General features: G+C 35.9%; 1 protein-coding gene across 1 annotated transcript in view; it reads left to right on the top strand.

The window, feature by feature from the left end:
• Window positions 1–13,725, top strand: part of EXOC6 (exocyst complex component 6) — a 210,049-nt gene that overhangs the window by 80,450 nt on the left and 115,874 nt on the right. Inside the window, 6 exon segments of the mRNA XM_020964121.2 lie at window positions 6,406–6,489; window positions 6,591–6,637; window positions 6,759–6,879; window positions 8,463–8,534; window positions 9,589–9,686; window positions 10,284–10,389. Of these exon segments, the coding sequence (XP_020819780.1) occupies window positions 6,406–6,489; window positions 6,591–6,637; window positions 6,759–6,879; window positions 8,463–8,534; window positions 9,589–9,686; window positions 10,284–10,389 (528 nt within the window).

Below are 13,725 nucleotides of genomic sequence, written 5' to 3'. Positions count from 1 at the left end.
CTCTGGTTCTAATATATCAGGGCAGTTTTCCTTGATAATTTCTTGAAAGATGATGTCTAGGCTCTTTTTTTGATCATGGCTTTCAGATAGTCCAATAATTTTTAAATTCTCTCTCCTGGATCTATTTTCCAGGTCAGTTGTTTTTCCAATGAGATATTTCACATTGTTTTCTAATTTTTCATTCTTTTGGATTTGTTTTACAGTGTCTTGATTTCTCATAAAGTCACTAGCTCCAATTGCTCTATTCTAATTTTTAAGGAAGTATTTTCTTCAGTAATCTTTTGGACTTCCTTTTCCATTTGGCCAATTTTTCTTTTTAGGGCATTCTTCTCCTCATTGGCTTTTTGGACCTCTTTTGCCATTTGGGTTAGGCTATTTTTTAAGGTGTTATTTTCTTCAGTATTTTTTGGGTCTCCTTTAGCAAGCTGTTGACTTGTTTTTTGATTTTCTTGCATCACTCTCATTTCTCTTCCCAGTTTTTCCTCTACTTCTCTTACTTGCTTCTCAAAATCCCTTTTGAGCTCTTCCAAGGCCTGGGACTGATTCATATTTTTCTTGGAGGCTTTGGATGTAGGAGCTTTGACTTTGTTGTCTTCTTCTGGTTGTATATTTTGATCTTCTTTGTCACCAAAGTAAGATAATATAGTCTGACTCTTTTTGCACTGCTTGCTCATGATCCTGGCCAATTACTTGAGTTTTAAACTCTTTGTTAAGGTAAGAGTCTGCTTCCAATGTGGAGAATGTACTGTCCCAAGCTTTGGGTGTTTATATAGCTGTTTTCAGAGATACTTGTAGGGACCTGTAAATTTTCAGTTCTTGCAAGGTGGTATGATAAGGGGCGAGGTGTTTACTCCTTTCCTGGCCTGTGCTGTGGTCTGTTAGTGACCACAAGCACTCCTTTCTGTCCTGGAACTGTGAGGAAGGTTTCCTGTCCACAGCCACTACAAGCTCCACCATGCCAGTGCTCCTCCTCACCCCAGGACCCCTGTCCAGAACTGTGACCCAGATCCAAGCATGGGCAAAGCAAGAGATTCCTGCCTCAGCACCAGCAGAGAGATCCCTGCAATCCCCCTCTGATCAGCCACTTGATTCCCCCTCAGTCTGTGGGCCAGAAGCTCGGGAAGCAGCTGCCCACCCCAGGGCCACTTGGGGAATGGAGCTGAGACCCTGCCTTCCTCTCTCAGCACTGCAGAAACAGACTTTTCCCACTGACCTTCTAAGTTGCCTTTGGCATTGGTGGATTGAGGAGTCTGGAAACTGCCAGAGCTGCCCATGATTCAGTCCTCTGAGGCTTCCTCCAGGTTTGCTGGGGCCTGCGCGCACACGCAGCGCTGTGCTCTGCTCACAGCCCGGTGAGATAATACCTTTCTGATCAGTCATCCAGATTGTCTTGGGCTGGAAATTTGTTTCACTCTGTCTTTTTGTGGGTTAAGCTGCCTTAGAATTTGTTTAGAGCCATTTTTGTAGGTATTTGGAGGGGTTTGGGGGAGAGCTCAAGCATGTTGCTGCTTTCACTCTGCCATCTTGGCTCCGCCCCCCAGGCAAGTCTCTTAGACTTTAGTTGTAGAGCAAGTGCTGATTTGTAGTAGAAGAGAGAGAACATGAGTTCCCTATGCTGAAATTACAATTGTGGTTTCTTTCTGCTCCCCACTCAAAAAACTTCTCTGTTCATTGTTTGCATTTTAGCCCTCTATTCTACTTCACCTGACATTCTCAATAGTTCCTATGGATTTTGTGCTGATGATTCTCAGATCTACCTATCCTGCCTCAAACTCTGCTGACCTCTAATCTCACATCTTCAACTGTGTTTCAGACATCTCAGACTGGATGTCCCATTAACTTGTTAAATTCAACAAGTCCAAAACAGAACTCATTATCTTTTCCTTCAAACCCTCCCTGCCTCCTGCTTTCCCAGTTACTATAGAGAGCAACACCATGCTCTCAGCAGCTCAGGCTTCCAATCTAGGATTCCTTACTCCCTCACCCCCAATATTCAATCTGCTGCAAAGCCCTGTTGATTTCACCTCTGCAACATCTCTCAAATACACCCCTCTTCTTACTACTGACACTGTTAGCACTCTAGAGCAGGCCCTCACCACCTCACACCTGGATTATTGTAATAGCTTGCTGGTGGGTCTGCCTGCCCTGCCCTACTCACTCCAATCTATCCTCCATTTAGCCACCAGAGTGATTTTCCTGAAGAGCAGGTCTGATCATGTTACATCCCCCACTCAGTAAACTCCACTGGTTCTCCATTGCCTCTAGGATCAAATACAAAATGCTTGGTTTGGCATCCAAAGCCCTTCATCACCTAGCCCTCTTCTACCTTTCCAGGCTTTACACCTACTCTCTGACACATATTTTTCAGTCCAGTGACACTGGCCACCTGGATGTTCTATAAACAAGACACTTCATGTCTCAGCTCCAGCATCTTCTCTGGCTGTCCTCCATGTCTGGAATACTCTTCCTTTTCATCTGCACTTACTGGCTTCCTTGGATTCCTTCAAATCCCAACTAAAATGTAGTCTGCTACAGGAAGCCTTTCCCAATCTCTCTTAATTAATGTCCTATTTATCCTGTGTATAGCTTTTTTTGTGCTTATTTGTTTGCTTGTTGTACCCCCCATTAGATTGTGAGGGCAGAGATTATCTTTTGTGTCTTTTACCTCCAGTGCTTACCGCAGTGTCTGGCACAACATCATAGGTGCTTAATAAATGTTTATTTATTGACCAGCGTGTTTCTTTTGTTCTTTACCTTTGTCTCAAAGAAAGTATATATATGCTTATATATGTATATACATATATGTATGGATTTTTTTTTACCATAATCTCTATGTTTCCTAAAAGACTTTGGCCTTCCTGCCCTGATATTTATAAAGACGTTTATAAGACAAGGAAAGCTCAAAATGGTATGGTGTAGTGAAAAGAACATTGGATTTGAAATCTGATAACTAGAGTTTGAATTCTGGGTTTTGTTACTACTTGCATGACCTTGTATAAGTCACTTAAAATTTCTGGGTTTCATGTCTCTCATTTTTGACCTAAATTTATTAAAATCATTGAATTTTATTGTTATAAAGGTGGAAGAAAAAAAATAGTGTAGCATAGGAAAAGAATTTTTACCTGAGCCTCTGTCCAGGGAAGCATCACCCTAGTATTATTTGGCTAGCTTCAGCCTGAGGGGAAGACTCCTCCCCCTTCTCCTCATGTTTAGACTGATTTAATGAGTCATACTGTTAATAGGTCTGTAAATCATAGATAGGAAAATTGTGTCTTGAATATAATGTACACAAACAAATATATCAGTCTTTCTATCGTGTACCTTGTGTTAAGCAATTTGGGATAGTGTTTGTCTATATGGGACTTTCTAGTTTTTTTTTTAACATTTTCAGGAAGCAGTGACATCTTTTGACCTTTCAATGAGTTATATAGAATAATATGAAATCTAATTTTATTTTAGAAATAATTTTCTAAAATGAAAGCAAACTATGAAAAGAAGCTGACTAACTAAAATAGTATTCAAGCTAAGAAGCATTGACTAAGTCAGAGAAAATCTTATTTTAATTGTTTTAAATGGAGAGATACTTTCTTCTTAAAATTCTATCCCTGGAACTCTCTCCCTCCTCACCTTTGCCTCCTGGCTTTGTTCAAGCCCCTGTTAAAGTACCACCTTCTACAAAAAGCCTTTTCTAGTCTTCCTTAATATTAGATCCTTTCCTCTGCTGATTAACTCTAATTTAAACCGTATGTATCTTGTTTGTACTGTGGTAATTTTGATACTCTACTGAAATTAATGAGTATTTACTCAGTTCATTGTGATTTAATGAGAATCAGTGATTGTATTAGTGAATTAAACAGAATGGGATTAAGTTTAAGTTATGTATGTTAATGCTATTAGGATAAGAGTTATGAATAATTAATTTACCATGTATTGATGATTATATTACTTGTACTTGATTTATCAGCTACATTCATAATGTAAAAGAATGTAATTAGTGTACTGCCCCCTCCCCCAGTCTCTTTTCCCCTTTATGTGCTGTAATAAGATTCATTTGCTGATGCAATACCCCCTCACCTTTATTATGAATCACTACCATCCACTCCATAGTGATCTTTTCATCAAAACCACAACTTTCTTGGACCCTGAGATACTATTGATCAAACACAAGGGTCTTAGGACTTGTCAAAGGACCTAAGATGTTGTTGAAAGGGTCTTAGGACCTTTGGAAAACCCCAGCTGAGATAACCTAGAGTTGATGACCTGTAGAAGTTCTCATGACTTGTGAAAGGCTATTGACAAAGTGGTTATGATTAATGGACATTTTCCTTAGCCAATCATAAGATTTCCCCACTTCTGGAATTGACCAGTCATTGAATTTTAACATGTCTTTCTATTTTTGGTGCTCTCCCAAGTGTATAAAAGTAGTTGGCACCCAAGGGGATCTGCATAAGGAAGATCCAAGTTAGGGACCCCTGGACTCCCTAATAAATTAATCATATTTGGAGTTCTCATTGATTTGTTATAGATTGGAATTTTCTGACCCATAGTATGTAGTTTTTTGCATGTTGTCTCCCTACTAGAGTATAAGCTCCTTGAGAGTAGGGACTGTCTTTTGCCTTTTTTTGTATCCCTAGCACTTAGCACAGTGCCTGGTAGATAGTAGCACTGAAGAAGTGCTTATTGACTAGACTGTGATAATGAAAATGCTAACATATTAATCTGATCTTTCATGATATAACCAACAAAAATGGAGAATATTTTTACATTAATTTTTGAAGATTCTTATAGAAGTTTAAGTCCAATGTTTTCTGAATATGAGATGGATAATTATTGTTTTTAATCATTACTCTTTTTTATGAAAGGCAAATTTAGCTTAAAGTAGAATCTTGGATTTTTGATTTGTAAAAAGTATCAATTTTTCTTAAGGATTAGATTTTCATATATACTTATAGTAGTCATTTTCCAAGGACCAGAGCTTTAAACAAAAATGACACTTGATTAGAGATTTCAGAATCTCCCAGAGGGTGCCAAGTGCTTTCTCTCTATTAAGAATAACATCATTGTTGTTATCATCTTAGCCATTGTCATCAGTCTCATCATCACCATTGCCAGTGCCACAGGAAGTAGAGAAAATGCTGTGCTTAGAATAGAGGTGTCAAACTCACTGCCTGCAACACTTGAGTATGGCCCAAACAGGATTAAAATGTAATTGGAAAATGTTTAACAAAATAAACAAAAATACAACACAACATAGATAATGTTATTTTGTGGTTTTCTAAGTTGATATGCAGCCCTCAGGGGATCCATTTCCAGCTTCCACAAGCACTGTATACTCTTGGGCAAGTCCCTAGAACTTATATGCTAAGGCAGAGATGAATTGTGAGTACACTGGTGGAAAACATTGCCATACTAAGAATAGTTCCTTTATATATTTGCATATAGTAATAATAAATTGAGAGGCAGCTTGGCATAGAGGACAGACAGCTGACCTTAGAGCCTGGAATATCTGTTATTGCAAGTCCCTTTTTTATATATCCTGGCTATGTGAACCTAGGGCCCCACACAATTCTCTAGATGGTATTTCTTTACTAGGAGCTCTGAATATCCATGAAATCACAGATCTAGTAAAGAAAATAGTAAACAGATGATGATGAGTTAGATGAACTGGCGTGTTTAATCATTCAGTTCTTGTTGACTCATGGTTGAGTCATAAATCTGTTAGGTCTAAGACAGATGAACAAGTGTCAGATCTCAGTTGTTGAAACTTGTTCTAGGGAGTTTATTCACTTAATTGTCATAGATTTGAATACGAAAGCTCTTCTGTTTTATACTGTATGTTGACATTATAATTATGAATATATGACTTAATCTTCAGATATTGTTTTGTTGTTCGGTTATTTCTGTTGTGTCCAACTCTTTGTGACCCCAGTTGAGGTTTTCTTGGCAAAGAAGCTGGAGTGGTTTGCCATTTCCTCCTCCTCCTCCTCCTCCTCCTCCTCCTCCTTCTTCTCCTTCTTCTCCTTCTTCTGCAATTGAGGTTAAGTGACTTGCCCAGGGTCACACAGCTAGTAAGTGTCAAGTGTTTGGTCTCAGGCCAGATTTGAACTCAGGTCATCCTGACTTCAGGGCCACCTAGCAGCCCCTGCCATTTCCTTCTGTCCAGCTCATTTGGCAGATGAGGAACTGGAAACAAATAGGGTTAAGTTACTTGCCCAGGGTCACACAGCTAGCAAGTGTCTGAAGCTGAATTTGGACTCAGGTCTTCTTGACTCCAAGCCCTGTGCTCTATGCACCTAGCTGCTCCAGTTTTCAGATATACATATGCTATAGGTAAAGTTGTCTCTTATAATGAAGTATCAGTTTTGATGGTAGATTTATCTTTTTTTTTTATTAACTTTATTTTAGGGTGATGAAGAGACATTTGAAAATTATTATCGAAAACAGAGAAAGAAACAGGCAAGACTAGTATTGCAGCCCCAGCCAAGTATGGTAAATACATGAGGGTTTTGTATTTAGTTATGTGATCTTGAATACAAGTTTGCTTTTATGGCATTGGGACTTATTTTAAACCTTCTTTTTTCCTTTTAAAGCATGAAACAGTTGATGGTTATAGAAGATATTTCAGTCAAATTGTAGGGTATGTAATATGGAAATGTTGAATTTTATCATTTTGTTATTTTTGCATTAAAGACCAGAAATTACCTGCTATATATTTTTAAATTAAAAAAGTGTTTTGTTGACAACTAATTTTTATTTAGGTTCTTTGTGGTGGAGGATCACATTTTGCATGTGACTCAAGGATTAGTAACCAGGGCATATACTGATGAACTTTGGAATATGGCACTTTCAAAGATAATTGCTGTTCTTAGAGCTCATTCAGTAAGTGAGAATACTTTATTATATTACTGTTTTATTTAATTTACTTAAAGAATTTGTAGGTGTACAAGATAGATAACATTAAAGAGAAAACTTGCATCTCTGTCATAGTGCATCTTAAAAAATTAAAATTGTTTTCGTATAGGAGGAAAGGCATGCTAAGGCTTTTGTTTTTCACTGTAGTATCTGGCTGTGATTTTAGCATAATCCTCCATTGATTTACAGCTGACTGGACCTTCCACACATGCTCCTATTTTAGCCCCTTAGAATATGCAGAGTTAATCTGTTGTTATTATTGCAATCTGGTCTCATTAGTCTCAACTGACCTCTTCATTAAATCAGATTGAATAGTTCTGCTCTAAGAGCATCATGAGGAAATAGTTACTAATTATCATTCCAAAAATCTTTGTTTCCAAAATAAACTCCACCAGCAAAACCCATTAGACCTTCTTTTAGTGTTTGTAGAAATAACTTGTTTACAGTGGTATACTATAATCCCAATCTTGAAAATACATAAAATGGTGAAATTTGGCCCTATCACAACAATGTTTATTTCAAATGTCAGATTACCATTGTCTTCATAATTGAAAGTAAAATTACTTTTTTTTTCTTTTGGAAAAAATTGAATGTTACATAATATAAACAAAATCTAAGTTGTGAGTATGATATTTACTCAGTCTGCATTCTTGTGAACTTAACACAGAATTAGTAATCATTGTTTTGACTATTTCTTTATTATAAAATGACTCCCTGCACTTAAATTTGGTGCTTTTCAACTGTTTGCAAAGAATAGGCTGTATATATTTTGGAAAAAAAACCCTTTTACAGTGGAAATATTAAATTTTATAATTTTGTTATCATTTTGTTATTCTTTGATGTTTTAAAAGAGATTCTAGTTGAAAAGATTTTTGAATGTTTATATTGTAGTACAACTAAGATGGTTTTGAAGTTATGATTGAGTCTTCTTTTGTTTCAGAGACCCCAAATGCGATATGTATATGAAAAAGTATTAGTTTTAAAAATTGTATTGTTGAAGACATTCTTGTCAAAAAAGTCAACTGTAAAATGTGAAATTTAAATTGATGATTTAAAAATTTGTTTTTCTTTAACTGGTGAATTCTTACTAAAATGTTTAAATATTTTTAAAAAATGAATACCAAAACTTTAATCCTTGTTTCAAGGGGAAAAATTATTGAAATAAAAGATTGTATATAACTTTCATGTTATTCTAAATAAGATAATTATAATCATCTCAATACTCTAATTTAACCTTTTTCCTTTATGAAATACATGGCATTTTATTAGAAAATTATGAAATATGAGTTATTCTGAATTTTAATCCTTATGAGTTCCCCACAGATTTCTTTATATAATGCTGTATCACATAGTACTTATATGTGTTTGAATATGTCTCCTCTTTTTGCATTGAAATTTTTTGCTTAGTGCACTGGTGGTTATGGAACATACTTCTTTCTACTTAGCCAAAGTTTAAATTTATTGAAAATGTTATGATACATTTTTAATGTATAAAAAAAATCAGAACTTTATATCTTAAATATTCCTTGACCAGTGGTGTTTGTTTTTAGTCTTATTGCACAGATCCTGATCTTGTTTTGGAACTGAAGAATCTCATTGTTGTATTTGCAGATACTTTGCAGGTAGGTGATGTCTTGACATGCAAGTTATTGACATATGTTAAAAAGTTAAATATTCATTAATAAATATAGTTTATGTTTGCTTAACCTTTTTGTAGATGTCTTGTGGCAACTATTTAATCTTCAGGACAGCTATCTTTTGTTACTCTGCATAACATTGTAAATTTTGTTAAGGGAATACAAAATCATTTAAGTATTTTACTTTGGCATTTCAAAAAAATCTGTGAATTGCTTGATGGCCAAATTTTGGTGATAATTAGGAGACACTGGAGTAAGAAAACATGGGTTCAAATCTTGCTTCCAATGCTTACTGCTTGTGTAACCTTGGCCAAGTCACTTAACCTCTTTGAGGCTGTTTCCTCATTTGTTAAAAAAAAAAATGATGAAGTTGAATTGTAGTGGCCTCAGAGTTCTTTCTAGTTCTGTGTCTAGGAGGCTAAGTGCCTGGGTACTTAGCTAGGCTATCCTTAGGCAGCAGTCAGTTGCTATACCCATACTCAGAGCCTTTCAAAGTTTGTTGCTACCTATCAGGACTTGTGCTGTGTTGGAGTTAGCCTTCAAGAACACACATTCACCTTTATATCGTAAGGTTTTGAAATAGGACTTTAGTGGATTTTAACATCAGTCTAAATAAAATAGAAATTAGTAAGGTAAATTTACAGTAATAAAACTATAGCCTTTTTATAGTATTAGTGGAGAGAAAGCACGCAATAGTACATTGGTCTTGGGGTCAGGATGTTCTTGGTTTAACTCCTACCTCTGATAGACAGTGGCCAGATTACTCCTCAGTGCCCCAGGCAGTTTTCTGAGACTCAAAGTACAGTGCCTGGCATAGGTTAATTGTTATATAGCAAGAGAGTTGCTGATCTGTATTTGTTGAGGAATTTACTCACTATACTAGTAAAATCACAGGTCCCTCAGCTATTAATGCCATCCTGTTTGTTTTGTCCTTATATTGTCATTGCCTCTCGGAGTGTCTTGTGCATAGTTGCAATATAATAAATATTTGTAGAATTAGATTGAATTAAAATTGATCACTTTATAAAATGTTTTTTAGGGTTATGGTTTTCCAGTCAATCGACTATTTGACCTATTATTCGAAATAAGGGATCAATACAGTGAAACACTGCTGAAGAAGTGGGCTGGAGTGTTTCGGTTAGTCTAACTAAACCTAAGTACCTTAATGTGATTAGTAAGATTTATTTTAAATGCTTAATAATTTTCATTATTTAAAGAAGATTTGTTCATCTTCTAATTAATTTTAAATCCTAAATTTAATTTAATTCTAATTTTAAATTCTACTTCTAATCAGTGCATTTTGCCTAATGTTGAAGCATTATGGTACAGTGGAAGGAAAACTGGAATCAGAACTAACTCCTGTGTTTTAATCCTGGCTCTACTCCTTACTGGACACATTAACCTAGGGAAATTTGGCTTCAGTTTCCCTAACCCTAACTGGCTTCCTAACAATCTCCTTAAGCGATAGCCACAACTTTAGTTCTAAACTCTCATCATTTCTCCCTAGGCCTACTGTAATAGTTTTCTAACTAGTGTCATTGCTTCAGTCTCTCCCCATGCCAATCCATTCTCCATTCAATGCCATGGTAATTTTTCTAAAGTGTAGATCATGGCTGTATCAACCCTGTTCAACGAGCTCCATTTGTTCTCAATTATATCCGCACCTATACCCTTCTGTTTGGCATTTAAAACTCTTTGTAAGAACTGAAAATGCACTTATTCTGTTTTTAACAGGGAAATTTTTGAAGAAGATAATTGTAGTCCCATTCCAGTAGCAAATGAAGAAGAATACAAAATAATCATTAGTAAGTTTCCTTTTCAAGATCCAGACCTTGAAAAGGTAAGAGCTAATTTCTATTACAAGAATTTTGTTAAAATAAATTCATGTGAATGTACCATAAAAGTTTGAATGTAACTGAGAATAAAGGCTTCTGAATCCAGAGCATTTATATTTATTGAATTATATTTGAAAATTTATGCAGAATAGAATCACCATTTTGCTGGCAAACTCATGTATTCGGTGTCCTTTGAAGGCAGGGCTTTGTGTTATATTTCTCTGTGTCCTTGATATTGCTGTGCATAAAACAGGTAATTGATAAATATTTTTGCTTTTGACCACTGCCTTCCTCAATCTGCCCTCCCTTCAATCAGCCCTCTCCCTTTACTTTCACTTTTCCCTTACTGCTTCTTCCTTCTACTCTATCCTCTACTCCCTTTTTTTTCCTCCTTTCCCCTCCTACTGCCTATAGGGCAAGTTAGATTTCTGTACCTAACTGAGTATGTTATTCCTTCCTTGAACCAAATCCAATGAGAGTAAAGTTCAAAAAATGCTCATCTCCTTCCCTTCTTTCCTTCTACTGTCATATGTCTTTGTGCCTCTTCATGTGATGTAATTTACCCTTTTCTGCCCCCTCCTTTCCTCTTCTCCTATTATAATACCTTTTTACCACTTAATTAGGTTTTTTAATAGCTACATATTTTTAATAAATAATTGAGTGGATATCTCTACCCTTAATGTACATTACTACATGTTTGTTCTAGACAGATGATAATAAATGTACGCTGCAGAAACATATGCCAAAAAGAATGTATTATACTTATTTAAATAAGCTGGTTTTTAGTTATTTATTACTTTAGTCTCAGTGATTTATTTACTTTATTTTAGTTAAATTATTAGCCTATTTATTAGACGTCTTTCAGTAGCTAACACATAAGATACCCCCAAGGTAGCTACATGCTTTGCTCCTTGCAGTTGTATCAGCTGTTAAAGTGAACAATTTTGCAGTTCTTTTTTTTATCAAAGTGTTTTACTTGGCCTCATATCTTAGGTTAGAGAAAGAATCTGGGTTGGAGGATTCAGGAAATTGTACTTGAGAAGCTGGTATGCAGCACAGTAAGCAGACAAAAATGAAAGTGTGAACACTCACACAAACACACACACAATCTAGCAATACAGACAGATTCAGCCACACAGGGCCAGTGTCACTCATGTGAAAGAGACTCCACAGTCACAAGATCTCTTTGGGACAATGTGTGCAGAAAGAAGTAAGGTGGGCTTTGTTGGGACAGGCAATCAGTTCCAGATGTGAGAGTGAGCATTCTTAATCAGACAGCCATAGTAGGGAAATTCACCAAGCTTGCTTATTAATACCAGACTCAAGTAGAAGATTTTCCTCACTGGGATCAGAGATTGGGTTAGGGTCTGAGTTGGTAATTAGGGACTCCTGGAGAGGCTATCAGCACATAGACATTGCAGTAAGTTTAGGAGTCTTGCCTAATCAGGAACTGGGATTGTTTATATTTGGCACAGGATCAGAATGAGTCAGGGCAGTGGAAAAATATAGGCTCTCTTTTATTGCTTATATGTTTATGGGCATTAGGACCACTTAGCCTAAGTGACTCCATATTGGAACTCTATCACTTATAACTAACACTAACATGATACATTTCAAAAATCACAGTTACATTGGAAATTGAAGGGATGCCTATCAATTGGAGAGTGGATAAATAAGCTGTGGTATATGATTGTGATGGAATATTATTGTGCTATAAGAAATGACAAGTAGGATGATTTCAGAAAAACCTGGAAAGACTTATATGAACTGATGCAAAGTGAAGTGAGCAGAACCAGAACATTGTATACAGTAACAGCAGTATTGTATGATGAAGAACTGTGAATAATTTAGCTATTCTCAACAATACAACAATCCAAGACAATCTCAAAGGACTAATGATGAAGCATACTATCCACCTCCAGAGAACAAACTGATATTGTTTGAATACAAGTGATATTGTTGAATATTTTTTCACTTTCTCTCATTATTTTTATTTTATTTGAGTCTTCTTATGCAAAATGACTAATATAGAGATGTTTTACTTAATTACATATGTGTAACCTGTATCTGATTGCTTATTGTCTCAGGGAGCAGGGAGGGAAGGAGGGAACGATAGAATTTGGAACTCAGAACTAAAAAAATAATGTTAAAAATTTCTGTAACATGTAATTGGAGAAAAAATAAAATATTATATATTTAAAAAACCAAAAATCACAATTATCATAGTATGCATTAATTCACTTCTCTCAGCGTTTCGTAGTAAGTCATGAGGAAGTTAAAAATGTATCAATAATGTCTCCCTACAGTTGTTTGACGGTGACAACTAGAACTTTAATAAAATATCTTTCTTTGCTTCCTTGAACCCCTTTCTGTTGTAAACAGAATTTAATTTCTAAGTATATGTAGAAGCCACTTATTATCTCCATGATGGCCGCTATTCCTTTAAACCTCTTTCAAAATATGTCTTCCTTTACTGAGGTTTTTGTTTTTAAAGAAAGATGTGTGTGTGTGTGTGTGTGTGTGTGTGTGTGTTTTTAAAGAGGGATGTGATAAAGAAGTATGTGAAAAAACAAAATTCCTACTATTTCATTTTTATATGATAAAGGAATATAAAGTAGAGTAATAGGATCTTTTTGTTGAGGGGTCATCAGAAAAGAATTTGAAAACCAGTGATTTGTAAGAATATAGGCTTTTGAAAGACTGGTGACATTCTGTTGTTGCAATGGGTCTAGATTGGTGGATTATTCTCTTGTAGCCAGAGTACCTGTGTCAAAAATGGGCCAGCTGTATAGCAGGGCCACCATGGTCTCTATTTTTATGTCCTAGGAGGGTTTTGAGAATTCTTTGGAACTTCCCATATTGTTGGGTTGGATTGACATTAGAGATACAAGGAGTAGGATTTGTTTGTCCTAGCTATGTCCTACCACTCCCTCCATTTCCCATTCTTGGAATTTTGTAGAAATTCTCATATGGACTGAGATATCCTTATATCTTCCTAAATTGGCTTAAAATCGAAATGGATTAGTTAGAGTAGAACTTGAAATAGACCTACGCTGGTAGGGAGGTTACCTGAAGGATACTCTGGAACCAGTTGAAGACTTTGTACATGGGTTCTCATGGTCAGGCATCTGTAGCCTTGAATTAGTTTTGTATCTTGGCATGTGTAATAGGGATTTACTGAAGAATAGTACCAGTATGAGAATTCACTCTCTACTTTGAGAGGGTATTACATTTCTTCTACCACTCTAATCCTTCAATTATGAGAAAAAAATAGCAGACAACTTGGAGTGTGTTATCAGAGGTATAGTTATCAGAGCATATAGATGCACAATCATGCTTTT

This window comes from Phascolarctos cinereus, unplaced genomic scaffold (assembly GCF_003287225.1).
Source record: "Phascolarctos cinereus isolate Bilbo 61053 unplaced genomic scaffold, phaCin_HiC Scaffold_3;HRSCAF=262, whole genome shotgun sequence".
NCBI lineage: Eukaryota > Metazoa > Chordata > Mammalia > Diprotodontia > Phascolarctidae > Phascolarctos > Phascolarctos cinereus.
This window is presented reverse-complemented; position numbering and strand designations above follow the sequence as displayed.